Genomic DNA, 20,359 nt, shown 5'->3' on the forward strand with positions numbered 1-20,359 from the left:
TAATACAGCACCACTTTCCATGGTTTATTATAAAGAACTGCTTGGGAGTTTCAATGAAACCCTAAGAATATGTATTGTGTTTGAAAATGACTAACACGGCTTCTAACTGCCAAATATTAGGAGCAGAAGAGCTAAAACACAAGTATTCACTCGGACAGGTACATGAATTAATGTTAGAGTTTGATAGAAGATTTTTTGTCTGGAGAAACTTCAAATATTTGGAGCTATGTAGACCATATGTCACCTGTTGACCCCTCCTATACCATTGGGTTCATGCTATTATATTACATTTGTTGAAGCTTTGAGCTTCTCGGAGGAGTTTTTAGCTTGTTTGGAAACATACTTTAATCCATGTCGATACCTCTCTACAAAGTCAAAATAGACCACCAACATAAAGCCTTGAGTATTTTTATAAATTTATTTTTTATGTCTGAAATGGCTGGTGTCGATCAAATGATTAACTAGGCACTGAAACAGATTTATTATTTTTTTCAAGTTGTGTTTTTGACATTGTCGCCTTAATTGGATAGTAAACTGGAGATAGGCAGGAAATATGAGGAGCAGAGAGTGGGGGAAGACATACAGCAAATGGTAGAGGTCGGGAGTCAAACCTGGGACCACTGCGACGAGGACTATAGCCTCATTATATGGGTTTTGCCCTTAGACCGCTAGACCAACGGCGCCCCTAAAGCCAATTTTTTTATTTCTCATGGATGAGCCGGGGGATACATTTGAGAGTTAAAATTAAGCAGGGTGAGATTTTTGTGGGAATAATAATAATGATATAACTTTTTACACATGCATAGAACAAATCAAAAAAATAAATTAGAGGTACAGTTTTGGTCACATGGGGGTCAAAATCAACACAGGAGCTTTGAAGGCTGAGTTGTTGGTTAGTAACAGCTAGAGCTACTGAAATGTAATAGATGTCTTATTTGTGGCTATATCTTCTATAGAAATGCTTATTGTAAAAAGAACAGTCACCACTAGGTTAACCTAAATTGCTCACAGCAGAGGTTGGTAACACTCCAGAGAGCAAAAAAACAATACTTTATCCATATTTAACTTTGTATCTAATATTAATCACATATTGAACCTAAATGTCACAATAAATGATTTAGGTACCCTCTGGTTCCTTCTTTTTCAAACATATTTCAGAGTTTTGTAGTCTCAGCTGGTGCAATCCCCTCATAGTAACTAGTTTCCAAAGTGCCTACACCATTATATATGACACACTTATTTGCTTTAATCTGTTGTAAGTATTCCTAAATAGGTCAAAATGTTTGCGCTCGAGTTAGTGACTCCTTGCTCTGCACTTTGCCCTGTTTCCCGTCTTGTCTGAGCTTTCCTGTTCTGCGTTATCAGAGAAAAAAAATGTATAAAAATGGAAAGAGGTGAAGTGTTGAGAGACGGATAGACGGCTGAACCAAAATAAGTGAAGTAGCAAGGACTGGAAGAAGTTATACTGAGGGAGAGAGATGAAGAAAGTGATGATAGGAGCAAGAGGAAAGCAAACTGCAAAGGAGATGGAGGCAGAAAGCGTGTCAGAAAAGGAGAGTGAGTCCTACGGCTGTCTGTTTTTGCTACATAAATGGATTTCAAACTTAGGGACTGCCTGCAGTATTTTAGGTGAGTCAAATTAGGGTTTAAAAAAGATTCAGGCTTTGATTACACTGCCAAGCATTGATTGAATCTTTCTACGCTCTGGTGGTGGTGATCAGCTGCAGGCAGGATCAGAACAAACTCAGGTCCACACACACACACACACACTCACACACTTCCGCACACACACTCTCTTTAGTGTTAGATTGTTATATTTGGGTCAAAACCCTTTTTTGAGCTGTAACGAGACACCATCTTGGGAAAAGTTTTGACTGACGTGAGAACAAGAAAGGAACACATGTGTCTTCTACAGTTCACAGATTGACTTCTGTGGTTTCTCTTCCTTCACTCCACTGTGTGAGTGCATGTTTTTGTGTATCTGTTTTAAAACCTGATGCAGCCTGAGGGCTTTATATAACTTGGTTTCACCTATTTAAATTCAGTAGTTGCCACTCTCATCGTTGCATAACTGTATTTAATTGATTAATGCATTAACATTGTATCAAAGAGGGAGGCATTTTCCACTAAATTTAACAGTAGAATCATTGGCATAAATTATAAAAAAATTTAGACTCATGTTCCTCTGACTGAAACAGAGCCAGTAATGACGCTAAAACGCTCCAGCAGCCCAAAACTTGTCTTTTAGGAATTTATATGGGAACTTTTCTTCCTTTCCAGAACGTATGAGTCTCATTCAATTGGGTTGAGCTCAAATCAGAATGATATCCAATTGTCACTGTATAGAACAAAAACTTTAATTATCCTATTCCAGTCATAAAATGTATCATTGGAGAGCTATTGAGGATTTTTAAACCATGGGTATTATTTTCTCTTGTTTTTTACAGCAACATATGAACAGTCATGTGAGGCATACAAACACAAAGGCAACACTTCAGGACATTATTATATAGATGTGGATGGCAGTGGACCAGTCAAACCCCAGCTCATCTACTGTAACATGACAGGTAGCACTTAAAGACTTATATAACACGATAAATGTTCAACTGTTGATCACATTTTATTTAGCCTGAACTTTGAAAGAGGTCAATTTAAGGCTGTCATTTATTTTCCTTTTCTGCACCAGAGGACACAGCATGGATGGTGGTTCAGCACAACAACACAGAACTGACCAGAGTGCAGTCATCCCCGGAGAAAATCCAACATTCAGCCCACTTTGACTACGCGTCTGAAGAGGAACAGCTGGAATCCATCATCAGCCAATCAGATCACTGCGAGCAGGAGCTTTCCTACCACTGCAGGAAATCCCGCCTCCTCAACACACCAGGTGAGACCAAAGCTTGGTGATGTCTTCTGTGGTGGCTAATGCACAGACTGTATACATTATGGACACAAAGTCAGTGATGTCACCCATTGGTTTTTTTTGTTTTTCCGATTATTTTTGGGGCTTTTCATACCTTTTAATGAGAGGACAAGACAGTGGATAGAGACGGTTTAAGGGATATGAGGTGGGGATGACGTGGCAAAAGGCTGAGGGGTGGGATTCAACCTGGGGCTGCTGCATTGAGGACTATAGCCTCTGTACATAGGGCGTAGGATCTAATCACTAAGTGCAAAACTGACATCCCATGGACCCATTTCTGAAGAGGCATTTGAATCTCAAAGATGACGATTATTCAGTGAAGACATAAAGTTGAGGCGGGCCTTAAGCCTCCTGGCAAACTGTGTCCACTTTCAGTCAAATTAGTAACGTCCTTAATCATATAAATTGCCTTAGCATAATCAAATCAGATGAATCCTAAAAACGTAACCCCTGAACAGTATTACCAAATACAGAAACGAGCCATTCAGACCAAAACTGTTGTTTATATCAGGCTGTAAACATGTTAAATTCTACTGTGAAAATGGACATTCCTTGGCCTTTTGAAACAGCCTCAAGTGGATCAAAAAATGTCTTTGCAGGGCGCTGGTGGCCTAGCAGTCTAAGTGTCCCACATCCATAGTCCTCGTTGCAGAGGTTGCCGGTTCGACTCCTGGCCAGTAGACCATTTACCGCATGTCTTCCCCCACTGTCTACTCCCCGCGTTTTCTGTCTCTCTTTAGCTGTCATATAAAGGCGAAAAAGCCCAAAAATATATCTTTAAAAAAAAATGTCTTTGCAAACCGAGTTTTTCTTCGTCTGAGGCATATCTGCAACAAGAGACACTTAGTCAGTGGAGTAGGTAATTAAAACATTAATGACACATCTGTTGTGTAATTTCTCCTTCTCACTCCACAGCAGTTGCTGAATGTTTTGCAACACAACCTGATTTCTGAGAAAAATCATCAGCTGCTTTTTGAGAGTTCTCGGTTGTTTTGAGGTTCAGAGACTTCAGAAATCAATTGATGATGGCCAGGTTTAAATAAGGCACTCACAAATGAATTTACCAGTAAATTTCTTCTTGTTTTTCCAGAAGAATCTTTACTTTTACATCTTCCTTTGAAGCACTACGAACACTAAAAGCCTGCTTGTAGGAATGCTCATACGGGCGATGTCTCTGTAAAGTAGCTGCTCATTTCATCTCCATTTCCACAACCTACACGTTGATTCATGTAAAATTCATAGCTGTTGTGCAGTAGTTTCCAGAAGTGCAAAATATGAGTTAAAGTTTTGTGTTTGTGTATTTTAGAAGGGTCCCCGTTCAGCTGGTGGGTGGGAGGTCCAGATCCAGGTCAGGTCCAGACTCACTGGGGAGGGGCTCTGCCTGGCAGCCGGCAGTGTGCCTGTGGCCTGCAGGACAACTGTCTGGACTCAAACCACTACTGCAACTGTGACACGGACCTCGACCAATGGTACTGTACTTTTTAATGTCCCTTTATCTGTTAGCGTAAATCCATGAGGTATAATCTGCTGTGAAGATTTAGTTTTGAGGTTCTACAAAAAGTGTTTTCATGAATCAGAATATCTACCAGCATTGCTGCAGTCTTTTTTTATCTTATATTAAGCTGATGGGGGAAAAAAATGTTTAGCTCAGTAAATTACTTGAAATGTCATAGTACTCCACAAAAGTGTCCAATTAAAGCCATATTTCAGTCAGAAAACCCACAAATGTTAATTACAGCAGCAGAACACTGATTGTGTTTGGGGTCTTGGCTCATGTCTTCCCACTCCTCACAGATTTATTTTACATACAGAGATTTTAGGAAGGCTGAGATAATCTGAAACCCTTGAGCTGGAGCCAGTGGCGATTCTGGGGAGGGGCCAACTGGGGCCGGTGCTCCTGTAAAACTGAACTTGGATCCCCCTGTGGCCCCCCCTCCAAACAAATATTATACAATAAAAAAAGCTTCAGTATTGTGCCAATGTTACAGGTAGAAAACATGCGTGTGGCACTTGGTTCCAGTCCCTTAGAGCGCTAAGGGACTCATGTTGAGTGTAAACAGCCAAACAGCTGCTGTCAGTCTGCATTTTGATCGAGTACACAGTAGTATATATGTCTAGTATATAGGGATGCACTGATGTTTTGCCAGTTTGTTCTCAGCCAGCCCTTCTCAGTCTCTTTTGTCAGGGTTGAATGTGTCCCTCTGACAACACCCTTTGCCCCAGTCTGGCCTCCCCAGTAAAATTTGTCTAGAACCGCCACTGGCTGGAGCCTGCAGGTGGATGTGAGGGAGGAGGTGAGGCTGAAAACACAGTACATCATACATGAGTACAGTACTCTGTGCAGGGCAGCATCAGATATGACAGAGCAGAGGGAGTCACCAGAAAGTTTGAAGCCTAAATGGGAATGGAGAATGCATCTGTCCGGTGATTGTGAGGTGATGCGTGTTGAGTATAAAATCAGCGCAGCTCGAGTTGCCTGTCTGAACAAGCTTTCAGGTGTTGCTGTAGTGAGAATTTTTCCGTTAGAGATATAAAAGACTAGACGGCGAGAATACTGGCGATTTCCATACTGATATTTCAATGCATGTCTCTGCTGCTGCTGGTAGTTTGATGTTAGCAGCCACCAATGAGCCTTTGTTTACATTGTCCTTGGACATGATTCACACTGAGGGTTACACTGTGAGGTTACATTGTTCTCTGGTGTTCTCAGGAATGTGCTACACTGAGCTTACACACTTATTCAGTGACTAAATTGATACCAAGAGACTGATCTGTCAGATAAAACTCAGTTTCAAATATCAATTTATTTTGTTGCTCATCTTAGACTTATATGACCGTTAAAACAAAACACAGTGTGATCTTTTGTCAAGTATTTGCATATGTATTGATGTAGTAGTGAGGAAATGGGTAACACAGAGGTCTCCAACAAGTCTCAAGTTCCTTGGAGAAGTTTTCAGCCAGGTTAAAAAATGATAACATCTGTAAAACTCAGCACAGGGTGTTGGATTTATTCTGGAAAGACACACTATTGCTATTGAGTCTAATGGAATGTTTTTAAATGAACTGTGTCCTATTGCTCTTAATGAAGTCATTAATATGATCGAGTATTTACTGTCACATCCTTTCATACTGGACATAAATGAACCATGAGACACCTGGAACTAATCCAAAGATATTTATACACCCCTCCATATTTTTTATCCAATCCTGTGTTGAAATCCTTTCATCCAAGCTGTATGCAGCTCTGTATTTGGGTCACCTTCCCCAATCCTGTGACCAATTCTACACATTTTTACCACATTGTAACCAAAGCATGTGACTGTCTGCATCGCCAAAAGGTTCTTCTTTTTATTATCTCTCTGCCAGAATCTCTTTCACTCTCTCCCTTTTTTTATACGCTTTCTACCACTGACAATATCTCATCACATTTATCAGCGCTGTGTGTGCACGCTGTCAGTCCTAGATGTATTATCTGACAAATTTTATAGTAACAAAGCTGATTGTTGGAATTTGAAACAGAACAGAGCAAAGAGAGTGTGCTGAATGAGCAGATGAAACACCCGGTCTGCGTTTATGTGGAAAAAGAGACCAGATTCTCGTCCTCCTCATTTATCGAAGAGAACAATCACACCATCAAGTGATGGAGAGATAGTGTCATAAATACATCAGGTCGAACTTTTACTAATGTTTTATTTTGAAGGTCAGGTGGGTTCAAGTTCTTAAAGCCTTCTGTTACTGGTGCTACTTCTTCTTCACCTTATTTTCCCCTCTCCTCTTATTCTTTATCCCCTTTTCTGTTCAACCTCCTCCCTTCCCTCTCCCCACCTTCTCTTTTTTCATTCTTTAATCCCTCTCTTCCTCTCTTTTCATTCTCCCCTCTATTCTCTGGTTTTCTTCTCCTCCCTCATTTCTTTATATGACTCTTTTCCACTTCTCTCATACTCTGAAACATTTTTATTCTCCCCTCCTTCACATCCTTACACATCCTTCTCTTCTTTTCTCCTTTATTCTTGTCTTCTTCAACTTGACTGATACCTCCATCTTCATTTTCTATTTCCTTATATTCTCCTTGTTGATTCTTCTCCTTTTGATTCACTCTCATCACTTCCTCTTCCTCCCTTTCCTTCTCCTTCCACTTGTCTTCTTTCCATTTCATCATCTCTATCTTTACCATCACCTTTTGTCCTCAATTCTTTCCCCTGCTCATCCTTATTTTTCCTCTTGTCTATCTCTTCCCTTCTTTTTTTTCATCCCCTTCTTTTTATTTCTGCCCTTTGTTTGTCTCTTGTCTTCCCTCTCCATCCCCTCTTCTTTTGCAATGTTTCACTCTTTCTCTTCTTTTTCGCCTCATTACTTTGCTCGTCTCTCATGATCTCCTTGTCATCCTCTGTCTGTTCTTTTCTCTCCTCCTCAACGTCCCTCTGGCCTTCATGGTTACCTCCTTTTACCCACAATCCCTTTTACACTTCCTTTTCCCACCGCTCCTGTTCCTACATTTTAACTCTGTTATCTTTAAACCCTGCTTCTATATGTCTCATTTTCTCTCCTCCTCCTTCCCCATCTTGTCTTTCTCTCTCTGTTCCCCTCCTCTTCCTGCAGGGCTAATGACTCTGGCCTTCTCATCCATAAGGAGACCCTCCCAGTCAGGTCCCTGGTGCTGGGTGACGTCACGCGGCCAGGGTCTGAGGCTGCCTACAGGGTGGGACCTCTGCTCTGTCATGGAGACAGTGAGTTAGCCTTGGTTGCTGCTTGTTGCACATGTCTCCATGTACACCAATGATTTTATAAAATTAGTTTCTTATAATGCAATATTCTGTATTATTTGGTGGATTTTATTTTCCATACACTAAACCGATTTAAAGGAAATCCTCTCTTCATCCTGCATTTTATTTGTTAATGGGAAAATAGTGTGAGGCTAATTACCTAATTAGCAGGCTGGTAGCTAAAATATGACTCCCTTTCTGTTCTTTAATAACAATTTGTAATGAAAAGATACTCTATATAATAAATGAACATAAGGACAAAATATTTCAGCCACTTTAATTGCCTCTAATTTCAGCCTTCAGTAAAATGAGTAGATAAATAAACGGCTTGAAAGATAAATCAACATAAATGAGATAGCATAGCTGGAGTTCTGCCTTGGTTCTTAGCTAATTAGCTGAACAGTTGGCTCATTTGTTTACTACACAATTTCCATTATGCAGACATCATAATGACATTTCTTTTTTCTTCAATAAGTTTGGCTCCAGAGTGATATCAGCCATCTTTTCCATCAGAAAACAGAAGATGAAGGATAAGAAGCATTAACAAGTGTTTGTTTTTCTCTCAGAGAACTTCTGGAATGCAGCGTTTTTCGACAAGGAGACGTCATACCTTCACTTTCCTACTTTCCACGGGGAGCTGAATGCAGACATATCCTTCCTGTTTAAAACAACGTCCTCCTCCGGGGTCTTCCTGGAAAATCTGGGCATCAAGGACTTCATCCGGATTGAGCTCAGCTGTGAGTCAGAACCCAACAATATTATGCTTCACTGACATTAACATGCATTGCAGCTCTTGTGAAGAACTTTCTGTTTGTGTTTATTTTGGTGCCCCCTCTGGACAAAGCAGTAGCTCATGTCTCTTTACTGTTTTTTTTATGCATCCTGCAAAGAAACGTGTCTCACATCGAGAATCTTTGCTTTAGAAAATGCAAAAAGAAGTCTGTTCTGTTTTCTGTTCAACTCTTTAGCTAACCCCTACCCACCAGCAGTATTTACATGCATTAAAAATAATGTATAGACATAACACATCTTGTCGCTGATGGCTTAGATTGCTTTTGCGGCTCATGAAGACACACCAGAACTAGTGTGTTTCATAACAAGCTAAAACTCCTCACAGGAGCTTTAATTGTTTAGTTTAGGGAGAAACAACATCATCAGATTGATACAGTGTGATTGATTAAAAAAAAATGTTGCTTATTATTCACTCACTTGCACAGTGTGAAATCAGATATTTGTTTGCACATGTATCTGCTGATCTGGGAACGTTTCTCTGTGCCTGCCCTAGATCAAAGTTTATGTCATATAAGAGCTAACACAATTTTTCTATCATCACAACTCAGTGTGGAGGCAATGCAAGTTACAGCATGTCTCTAACTCAAGCGTGATGTGGAGCACAGACACTGAAAATTGACTTGCAGTGCGACATGACACATCTTGTCTCAGGAGGTTCAACTAAAGAAGAGGATTTTTATAGATTCTGGATTTTTAGGGAGAAGAAAGAACTAGGAAGTCATTTTTTTGGTGGAAAACTTGTCTTCATTTGTGCCTGAAGAGATCAGTAAAAAGCCTTGTAGTGGCTGTTAAGAATTGTCACTGTTTTTTGTTGAAGGCAGAAGAATAGATGTGTAAATGAAGGTAATGTTGAAGCTTTGTGTGAAAGCATTCTGATGCTAAAAAACAGAGCTGGCTTCAAAGTTGTTGTTTTTTATTATATCCTCTAACCAAGATCCAGTTGTGTTTGATCACAAACCACATGACTGTTTTATCTATAACAAAGTTTAAAAAAAAAAAGAAGAAGCTGGGCACAGATTTAAACCAATGGTTAAGTAGCATCCCCATATAGCAGGCAGCCTGGGTTTGACTCCTGCCTGTGGCCCCTCTCCCACGTGTCATTCCCCCACTCCCTCTGGTTTACAGCTCAGTTCTCTCCTCTTTAAAAGTGTAAAAGCCCCAAAAAATACAACTAAAAAAAAAAATGCTATTTTATAATAGGGATGGGTATGAATATTCAAGTACTTGGGTACTCGCTATTGACCCCATTATTCGAGTAGCATTCTGTTGCTCACGCACCTTGCAACATAACTTGAAATCATACAGCGTTACAGGTGTGACCATGTGCTTTTTGTTTTCGCCTAACTGAATTTACTAGGTAGGAAAATAATTAATGGGATATAAACTTATGACTTCTCCGGCCATGGCTTCAGCTTTAGTACAAACCAAGCCAGATTTCAGCCAAAACTGTTTTACGGCAGCTACGACAACACTTTAGGAAAATATTATTCCACCAAAAGCAAAATCACAACAAATACAGAACCGTCTGCGACACCTGCAACATGCCAGTTAAAAAAAGGGATGTCTGGAAGTACTTAGAAAAAAATATAAAAGTTAATGTGCAGCGCAAGATATGTGGCGTTAAACTTGCATACCATAGAAATACTAGTTTGATGCTTAACCACATGCGCTTAAAGCACAAGGAGAAAACAGCAGAGACAGATAACAGGCAGTCTCGCATCACGTCTTTTGCTCGCCCTGTTAACACACATCGTTGTGATGAAACCAGAGCGGAGAAGATTAGCCTGATAATAACCAAAATGGTAACTGGAGATATGCTTCTGTTAAGTTTTGTGAAAGGAGAAGGTTTTAAAAGAGCTGATCACGTTTGTCGAGCCGGAGTACAAGCTACCATCACGGAGAACAACTACGAGAGTGGAAAGATGGAAAAAATAATAATTGCGAGTACTCGAGTAGTCATTCATTAGGTAATTTGAGTAACCGAGTACAAGTATTATTGTAAATTACCATCCCTAATGTGTAAAAAATCTAATAATCTTTCCCTAAATCTCACCTTATCATAGTTGTTTCAGGTAAAAACTCTAGTTTTTAAATGGCACTGTAAGTACATTTAAGATCAGAAAATACACAGCATGCAGTACTTTAAAGTAAAATCAGATTTATTTCGGTTCAGAGGACTTGTGTTGTGGACAGTGCTTTAACTTCTGCTTCACGCAAAGCCATGCCCTTCTGGATATTCATTGGATTGAAGTAGGAGAGGAAACCTAAAGCATGAAGTATGAGATGAGAGGAAATGTACAGTAATGGCCACACTGTTGAGAGATGATCTGTGGGAGCTAAAGTTTAATCTCTGTTTAATATCTTCTGTCTCTCTGTCTCTGTATCTCACTCAAACAAACTCGACACAGACGCACGGCGGAGGACAAATGGCAGCCCTCCTCCTTGGGGGAACCCCGTCATTGTTACAGCAGAGCGCGCCTCTTATCTTGCTGCAGCACTATTACCGCTGTTATTATGACAGCTGGTGTTGAGATGACTGTGTGTCATTATTACTGCTGTTAACATGACTGGAGCCGGGCCAGAGAGCAGTCTCTAAATGAAGTTATGCCTCTGGGTTTTTCTATCAAATGCTTCCACAGTCCCTCAGCGGCACTGCTCTCCCTCCTCTGTCAGCCTCGCCCATGAGGGATGATGATGTGTTCGTGCACAGATGTCACCGCTCTGCTAACTTCACCTTTAAGTGTGGAGCGTGGGCACACTGGCAGTTGTTATGATGGATGAACACAGAGTCTGTGCAGCCTTCAGCTCACCCCCCTTTGCTGTAGGTTAAGTTTCAAATCTAATAGAGCGGTGTAAATGCTGTGAAGGTTAATAATTACAGTATGCTGACCCAGATAAGGTTTGGAGGTTCACTCCTGCTGGGATCAACACACATACAGTACACTCTGAGTCTAATAAGTCTACTTTAAAAAGTAGAGGTTGGATTGTAAGTGAAATATATCTGTATTTATCAGCTCTATAAGGTAGGGAAGTCCCAATCTGCTTTTTTGACCCCTGATCCTGATCTGGATTTTTAATATTGAGTATCTGCTGATACCAAGTCCTGATCTGATCTGATCTGATTGGCCAAGATGACAGAGCTGCAGACTGGTTTGTTTTTTCCATTCACTGAAATATCTAAAGTAAGCTAAAGAAGTAAAAGAAGTCTTCAGCTTATTCCATTTAACTTAGTCCAGTTAGCATCGTAAAAATCACTTACAACCAGTTTTACATGCTCTGCTAAATGAGACCCACGAAACTGGTGTGCAAGCAATACTGCACGCTTAAACTTGAGATTGGTGGATTCAACCCAGTGTGCAGTGAGGCTCAGCAATAACACGGGACAAACATCAGCGCTCCAAATGTCTGTTGTAAAACCAACAGTTGTCACATCTTGTTTTAAATCACCTCGTCTGTTGTCACAAACTTTGCTGTACAGCTCCTGTAAGGCGTCTAAAATATAGAGACAGGAGGACATACCATGGGTCCAAAAGATGACAAAAACCTGCATTCTCTACCACGGAGAGGTGATGATTGTCTGAAGTGATGAATTTAACCACCAGTTACCTAATCATGAAAATTTTCCACATGTCCCTCTTCATTTTCGCATCACTTCTCCATCATTTTAAGGTATATCAGTTAATCCAGACAAACATTAACTCACCTCACACCTCCTGACTATGTAATTTAAAGAAAACATAAGAATGCAGTGTTTCCTTACATTATTTCGGTATTATTTGTCTGTTTAACTTCTTTTTCCTACTCTCTTCAAAGATAATTTGGATACTGATTAACTCTTTAACCTGACAGTCTTAGCCCATAAAAGAAACTACAAAATAACTTTAAACTCTGACTAAATGATTAATCCTGAGGAGAGGTTTAATACATTTCAGTGCCTCATTTCATTCAGCAGATGCTAAAAGTTCCCAATGCAACTAAATACCTGGGAGCTAGTTCAGCAAATTATTGCCTGATCACACACAAATTTATAACCCTTCCTTCTTGGCCTGTTGCTGATCTCTGACTCATCTCAGATCTGTCCAGCTGTATGTCCATCCTGCAAACAGATGGACTGAAGGGGAAACCAATCCACACCTCTGCCAACATATGATGATGGAGGAGCAGGACTGAATAATGGGTTCAATGAAAGATGGCAAAATCTGGAGCCCAACTGAAGGAAAGACTTTGAATGAACAGTGTGATGAAAGAAGTCCTGTAGCTATGTCAGGGTGTGCTATCTTGGCCTGGACTCCCTCGAGAAAGAGATCTGAATTCCCACGGGACTCCTTGTGAATTAAAAGACCTGCACTTTTCTTTGAAGTCTGTTGTGTCTGTAGTAGGAAGTCAACCGCTCAACCTGGCTCAAACTGTTTAAGGTTCTGAAGTATCAAGGAGTTCAAATGTATTAAAGTCTGTGCTTAAAAACGTTAACATAACTATAAAACACATGGAGATTTCTTGAGGAGAGTTGTGTTATCCTCATACTTTTTCAGCCAAATGTTGTTGAAACTGTTGTTTTACACAAAGAAGAAAATTACAGTGCATGGCCCTCCATTCACTGCATCCGTATAGTTGACTGTCTAGAAACAACATACACTGCAGGGTCATGCTTGTGCTGTGAACCGTTCCTCATTGGTTTGCTTGATTCCCTACATTTATCATAAACAGTAAAGTAAAAGAAGTGTAGTAAAAAACGTAGTTAATATAGAGCAGCTTATAGAGTGTTAACATCACTACACACTGCTAGGTCGAACGGCTCAGACTGTCTGTCTCTCCAAAGATGGAGCTGAAACTTTGAAAGCACCACAAAGGATTTGCAGTACTTGAATTATCGGAGGAAATGATTATTCCTCAGTACCAGAGAGGGTTTGTTGATTTTTAGGTAACTCTTCAGCAGGAACAAGCTGAACTCATTCTGCTGGTGTGACTCTAAACCAGTCATCCAAACAAAATAAAAAGCCCTTGTGTATAATGATCTTTTGTTTGTTGTCGTCTTCTCACTGTACTGATATCTGAGCAGACTAATCTGACCACATTCCTCCTCTCCAGCCTCCTCAGAGGTCGTCTTCTCTTTCGACGTTGGAAACGGACCACTGGAGGTGCGAGTGGAGGCAAGCGTCCAGCTGAACGATAATCGATGGCACAGCGTGCGAGCTGAGCGAAATGTGAAGGAGGCTTCGTTACGTGTTGATGAGTTTCCTGCCGCCACGCAGGAGGCGCCCGCTGATGGACACATTCACCTGCAGCTCAACAGCCAGCTATTCATAGGTGAGAGGCAAGTCCTTTCAAAATAAAGTAAGAATAGAAATACAAAGATTAATACATTAGAATTGAAAAGCATAAGCACCAACATTTGATGTGTTATATATAGTTGGTGTTTGAAGATTTTCATCATTAGCATCTAAGTGATGCTAATCACTTATCCGTTTTGCTCTCATGTTACTTCTTGGGTGTGTCACAAGTTACCCCAAGATTCACACTCCTAGCTGCATGTGTCTTATTACAGAGAACTCCTTCCTCAGACTCTTTTATAACTGCACTGGCCTCAGGTGCTTTGAAGAAAGTGAACATTGAATTTGCCCCAAAGTCTTTGCCTTTTTAGTAGAGCTACAGCAAAAGCTAGTAGTTAAGGCTACACATGGCTGTAATTAGGCAGTAAACAGTGGAATAAGTCTAAAACCAAAACTGGACATCAAAGCCTTCTAACACATCTATAGACAGGTTGTTGGGATGAAGTTTCTATTTTGATTGTGCTCTCATATCAGCAGTTAATGACCATGTTTTATGATCTCCAGAAACAAACACAAATGATTGCATTGATTTAAATGTGTGCAACAAAAATCATCTGACCATTCGATTAATCAGTTATTGTAGTATCAGGTTCAGACGAGATCTATCGTTATCCTATTTAGCGCAACAAGCCTTTATTCACAGTTTTTTAATCTAGCTGTTTTCTTACAGCTTCCTGCCTCTCCCTCTGTCGCATTTTTTTTTGTCCATGTGGTCGCAGCAGATGGCCGATCACAAATAAAAGTCTGGTTCTGCTCACAAGGTTTCAACCTGTTGAAGGAAGTTTTTCTTTGCTGCTGTTGCCAAGTGCTTGCTCAATGGAGACTTGGTCTCTTAAGGCTGATTAATGAGCGGGGATCTCAGAAATGCTGTAGGCCTCTGCATAGGTACTGGAGCTACGCGAACCTCCGGCGTAGGTTATGCCGTCTATTCGACGCAGAAGTATAAATCAGCCTTTAGACCTAATCAGCTTTATGTAGTATTTTCAAATTAGAGGTAAGACCTCAGGTCTCAATCTTATAGTTTTTTTTTTAAGTGTTATTATTTCCCTAAGAAATATCTTTCTGTTGTAGGTTGTCTTTTAATTTCTATTACTCAAGCAGTGGGGATTATTGTGTCAGGTGGAGACTTCTTCTATGCTGTTTTAGTGATTGAGGACTTTTAAAAGTGAGGGAGTACATGGGATTGACTAAAAGGTTCAGCACTGCAGATCTGTGGAGCAGCAGCAGAAGAAGCTGTTAATTAATTTAATCAGTTCGGTCAGTGCATGTTGGACAGGTCTTTTTCATGGGATTTGTTGACAATGAGAAAATGTTGACTGCCAGCTGTTTCCTTAAAAGTCCAGGCAGCGGTCAAAATCCAGCTGATTATTTGATAGTTAAAGCACAGATTGTTGGTCCTTTTTGTAAACTTTCCAGCAATGTTTTTTTCTTTTTCTTCTTAACTCCATCAGTTTAAACTCTCTTATCTCCATCTTTCATGAGTCTGTTAAACCTCCCTGCTTATCTGCAGAACTGCGTTCGAGGGAATAAAATCCAATCTTGTATTTTGAGGCTTTATCTTTCTGCAAATATTATGGACATTTTTTCATTTGTAAACAAACGTTTTTGAAGAGAAAATCAACCAACAAATAAACGATGGGATTGTGGAGAAGCAGAAAATTGAGGTGAGCAGTGACTGAGCGGCCGTGTTAAACTAATAATCCCCTCTGAACAGCCCAAAAGAAATGACCGTGACTCCCTCGCCGTATATTTGCTGCACTGTGTTGTTTACTGTTGATGCGGAGGGATTCATATATATTTGAATGTAAATGTGATGGGATAATGAAATAGACTGCTGTGGGAGAGGTTGTTTGTATTTGACAATGACTTGATTTACAGCAGAGTGATATGCATTTTAGCCTCTCTGTGTTTTTGTTTTGGGAGTTTTATTGTGAATCCATAATGTTAGCAGCCTATTCTCTATGAAATCATAACTCATAAGACTGTAAAGACACTTATATTGCCATGAGTAACGTATCCCATTTGTAATGTATAAAATTGGCCCGTATAACTTAAGAGAGGGTATTCCATAGTCTGAATTAATAAGCCGTAATATTGCCTTGGGTGAATTTATCTGACTCAATATATTCTGGTTTTACTTCATTCATTGCCTTTGAAAGGAACCCATTGTGAATAGACTCCGTGACACATATTTCTTATACAATCTGCAGTTAACGTAACGCAAATGAATCAGTCAATAAGTGTTTGTGAGGCACAGATGTATGTGTTTATGTCCTCCTGTTTTGTTCTGTTGAAAATACACAATCTGTGCAAAATCAATTTTCAGGAAGTGACTCCATCAGTGTTACCTTTCAGTCTGTTTCATAGCCTGATTCAAATTCCTCACAGGAGCTTTAACAATGCATGTTTCCCCTTATGACACCCATCATGCTCTCTATATACTGTAAATATCAGGTCACTTCTGATCCCCTTTTTGGATTAGTGCTAGCAAGCCTACAGTAAGCACAGAGGTTTATGAATGACTGTCAATCAGCTGTACACACAGGCTGTACATGGTGTTCGAAAAGAAAGTAACAGGTTGTTGATTTGGACATTAGAGCCATGACCTGCGTGATGTTAACATCAATTTAACCTGAAGAGTAAAGGTGTTTTGTAGTTAAGTGTTTCTCCCATCATGTTGGATCAGCCTGTATTCTCTGGGAGCTCAAAGTTGAAGCTTTGTTTGTTAAACTTCAGTTTAGTAGAACTTTGCCATGCGTACGTTTCATTAAGCCTAATCAAACTTTTCCTGATTGAGTCATTCAGAGAACTCTTAATTAAATGTCTCAGTCTGTGAGCCCGTAATGTGTTGTCGCTGGTTTATAACTCGTGCTGCAGAAGGAGACCAGAGCTTCACAGAGGTTTGTGATTTAGTGGTCTGAGAGATTTCTGGCGGAACATTTGAAACTCTTCCAGACTCAAACTAGGAGAGTAACTCTCTGCCAACTCCAGTCTGCAGAACAACTGTCACACATGGAGAAAAACAGAAAAGAAACAATGCTGGCTTGGAACTTCAGATGAAAATTATATATCACCCTTTCTCAAGTCCGTAAACAAGGTGAGGTTGCAGCAGTTAATCATGACGTTAACTCTCAGGTGGAGGGAGAGAGCAATCGTTCCTTTTGCCTGTTAGTGGAAAGTTCAGATAGTGCAGCCACGCTGTCAGCCAATCAGAGACCAGCACACTGATACATCACTGGCTGTGTCTGAATGCACCGCGGAGCAGATGAGGTCTTCTTTTGCTGCTGTTACAACACAAAGCTGTCAATCCAGCAGAGAACGAAAGAAAAGAGACAAATTAAGATGAGGTCTGACACTGTTCTTGCCCAAGTGTTTGTTTTCTGCTGCTTTTTAAAACATTTTTGGAGGGAAAATATTGATTTAGAGGCTTGTAAGAATTTGGGATACACTTATTTAAAAAAAACGTATCTCCTTCACTGCTTAAAAATTGCTTGCTGTTATTCATAAAGACTTGTGGTGATATTTTAGTGAAGGCTTGAACGTACTGAGTAAACTTACAAGCTGAATATATCAGAAGACTTGAGGTCATCTTAGGTCATTCCAAATCCTGTTCTGATCATTTCTCCATGTAAGGCCACCTCTGTGTCGGCTCCACTTCTGTAAGAATATTTGAGGGTGACATCATGTGGTCGTGACTCATCAGGATGTAGAAATGAGCCGCTTAGCACTATGTATAACCTTCCTCTTGTCAACTCTGCTATACAATTGTGCTTTTCAAATACCAACATTATAAAACACATCTTTAAAACAGTGTGGAGGATAAACAGCAGCTACAATCCACACTGACAAGCAAGACCATGTCTGTATCGTCCTCCTCATCAGAGGAAACACTAGAGTATAAGAGACTGAACAAAGGCTGTGATCATGGCTGTGTGAATCTTCTCTGCCAAGAAATTTGGAATGCCGACAGATAATGGATGGTAGAACAGAAATCTCCATGCCAGTATGCGGTCAGGCATCAAATTGGAGGCTGCGATTTCTTTTGTTTCATAGATATAAATCTAGAACAGTCTCCTTTCCAGCATGATGTCAGGAATTGTGTCGTCTTGTTTTTCATCATTGTTTGGCTGTGTGCTGGAGTGTGAACAGACGACATTCAACGAAGCAGTGTTGGAGTCGAGTCTCAAGTCCCCAGTTCTACTCAAGTCAACGTCATTTGAATCAGAGTCAGAGTTTTGTTCCTCTTATCTAAGTCTGAGTCAGAGTCTGAGTCACGTCCTGATTATCTGAGTACGAGTCCAAGAGGAGTCCCAAGGATTTGTAAATAGGACTCGTGTCTCACGCTAAGCTTTTCACTGTGCCACCTGGACTGACTGGGACAATTTTTTAGGGGGGAGATGTGTTGAAAAAATGTAGTTACAGTGCTCTGGCTGATGCATAAATGTGCACCTGGCTCTCCCGGGGGAGTCCTGGGGTTAGTTACTTGTTGATACTGCTGTGGTGGGATCATTTCAGTTGTTCGTAAATTCAAAAGTACCTTCAACCCAACAACTTTTAACCAGACTTTAACTGAGCAAACATTGAAGATTGATACAATTTGCAAGCAGCTGAGTAACAGTGACAGTCCAAGTAACTTAAGCAACCTCTTTACTTTTCTTGGTGCATCCTGGTAAAGGTTTGAGACTGTACCCCCCTTGTCCTCAATGTTACAAATTTACAAAATGTTCATGTTGCGCTGCTTTGCATCCATATTTGAAAGCAAAACTCATCATTCATTGTGAACACGCATGTGCAAATCCAAGTCACATCAAAAGTCCTAAAAAATTAGGACTTGAGTCCAAGTCCCTGGTATTCGAGAAGTACAACACTGCAACCGAGTGCCTCTGGTTACCCATCTTAAAGAAAATGGCAAAGAAGAGGGTGTCCCTGTACAGCCCTGCAAGGCCTTTGAATTCCTCACACTCTAATCCTAACTCTGTCCTTTTCCTTGGAGCATAAACTAAAGGATCTGATAGTGCTGCATTGTACTGTATTGTTTTTTTAGTTGGCTAACTTAAATGTACAATATCTAAGACAAGCAGCACATAAGGTAAGAAAATATATAAGGATTGTTCAGGCTTGAAAACCTAATTTGGCCGCATGGTGCCTGTTAAATCTGGGAAATCTCAGTCGAGGAAGAAAACATCTGAGCTAGTGTAAAAAAAATATTTTTTATTTTTTTTATGTGGCAGGAGGCACCGCTTCCAGACAAAAAGGCTTCCTTGGATGCATCCGCTCTCTGCAGCTAAACGGTGCCACTCTGGACCTGGAGGAGAGGGCAAAGATAACCCCAGGGGTCCGACCCGGGTGCCCAGGCCACTGCAGCAGCTACGGCTCACTCTGCCAGAACCATGGACGCTGTGTGGAGAGAGACAATGGTTTCTCCTGTGACTGTGGCCCCTCAGCATACACTGGATCCTTCTGTCACCAAGGTAAAAATACTCAAATAGACACAAAGTGATGAAGACTTTTTAAATGCTAATGTCTTGAACTTGTATCTAAGTAAAGGCTGCATTGTTTAAAGTTTTTTGTCCATCAGACATTTTAATCAGAATCTGATGGATAAATTCACACTTTGGATAAAAGAACCTGAGTCCCATGAAACACATTCTTCAAATAAAGGAAATGACTCTTTAGACTTCAAATTACTCATTCAGTCTTTATCTGTACAATTTATATAGCTATTTCATTTCCTCCTGTATAAGCAATGATAGACTAACTGAGCATTGAATTCATAAAAGGTTTATGTCCCAGGAAGGCGGAGGAGATGTATGCTTCATAACTGATCCAGACGCCATGTATAGGCTTAATGAACAAGAATAAAGAATAATAATGGGCAGTATTGGTTTGAAAGATAACATTTATGCTAAAACTTTATTCTAAATACCGTCTGTCTCATATTCTAATGATATAACACATCTTAATCTCACCTAGTTTGAAGCAGCCCTCAGTGCAATGTTGTACTTCTTGGTGTTTCTGACAGTCTCAGGCAGTGATGCATTAGAAAGGCTCACACAGGACATACACACAACACCAAGAACGTCACATCCACTGCTCTGTTTGGTGATTTCTTTACATTTTTGAAGAGCAATTTGTGTTTGTCAAACTCAGTGGTTCCTAAGCTTTTTTTTTGCAGGGCCCCTTTTGGTGGATGAAACCATAGACTGTTTATAACATGGACGTCATCTCGCTCGGCTCGAAGTGAGGCTGCCACAAAAACTGCGCCCCCTGTATGTGTGCGTGTGTGCGTGTGCGTGTGTGTGCGCGCGTGCGTGTGTGCGCGTGCGTGCGTCCGCGTGTGTGCGCGTGCGTCCGCGTGTGTGCGCGTGCGTGCGTGTGTGCGCGTGCGCGCGTGTGTGTGTGTGTGTGTGTGTGTGTGTGTAAATTGGATCAGTTAATATTGGTGGTCCACTGACAGCATCCTCTGCAATCAGTGTATGAATGTGGTGTGGATAGATGAATGTTACTGGAAACATAAAAGTGCTTTGAGTGGTTTTAAAGATTAGAAAAGT

The 20,359-nt window shown here is 40.5% G+C and overlaps 1 protein-coding gene across 3 annotated transcripts in view; it reads left to right on the forward strand.

The window, feature by feature from the left end:
• LOC117806654 (contactin-associated protein-like 4) overlaps positions 1–20,359 on the forward strand; it is a 111,701-nt gene that overhangs the window by 76,153 nt on the left and 15,189 nt on the right. For all 3 annotated transcript variants that reach the window (XM_034675638.1, XM_034675646.1, XM_034675653.1), the window contains 7 exons: positions 2,448–2,567; positions 2,687–2,887; positions 4,230–4,392; positions 7,523–7,650; positions 8,253–8,423; positions 13,567–13,785; positions 19,040–19,279. In XM_034675638.1, the coding sequence (XP_034531529.1) occupies positions 2,448–2,567; positions 2,687–2,887; positions 4,230–4,392; positions 7,523–7,650; positions 8,253–8,423; positions 13,567–13,785; positions 19,040–19,279 (1,242 nt within the window). The remainder of the gene's footprint in view (positions 1–2,447; positions 2,568–2,686; positions 2,888–4,229; positions 4,393–7,522; positions 7,651–8,252; positions 8,424–13,566; positions 13,786–19,039; positions 19,280–20,359) is intronic.

The sequence above is a fragment of the Notolabrus celidotus genome, chromosome 2, assembly GCF_009762535.1.
Source record: "Notolabrus celidotus isolate fNotCel1 chromosome 2, fNotCel1.pri, whole genome shotgun sequence".
NCBI classification, from domain to species: Eukaryota; Metazoa; Chordata; class Actinopteri; order Labriformes; family Labridae; genus Notolabrus; species Notolabrus celidotus.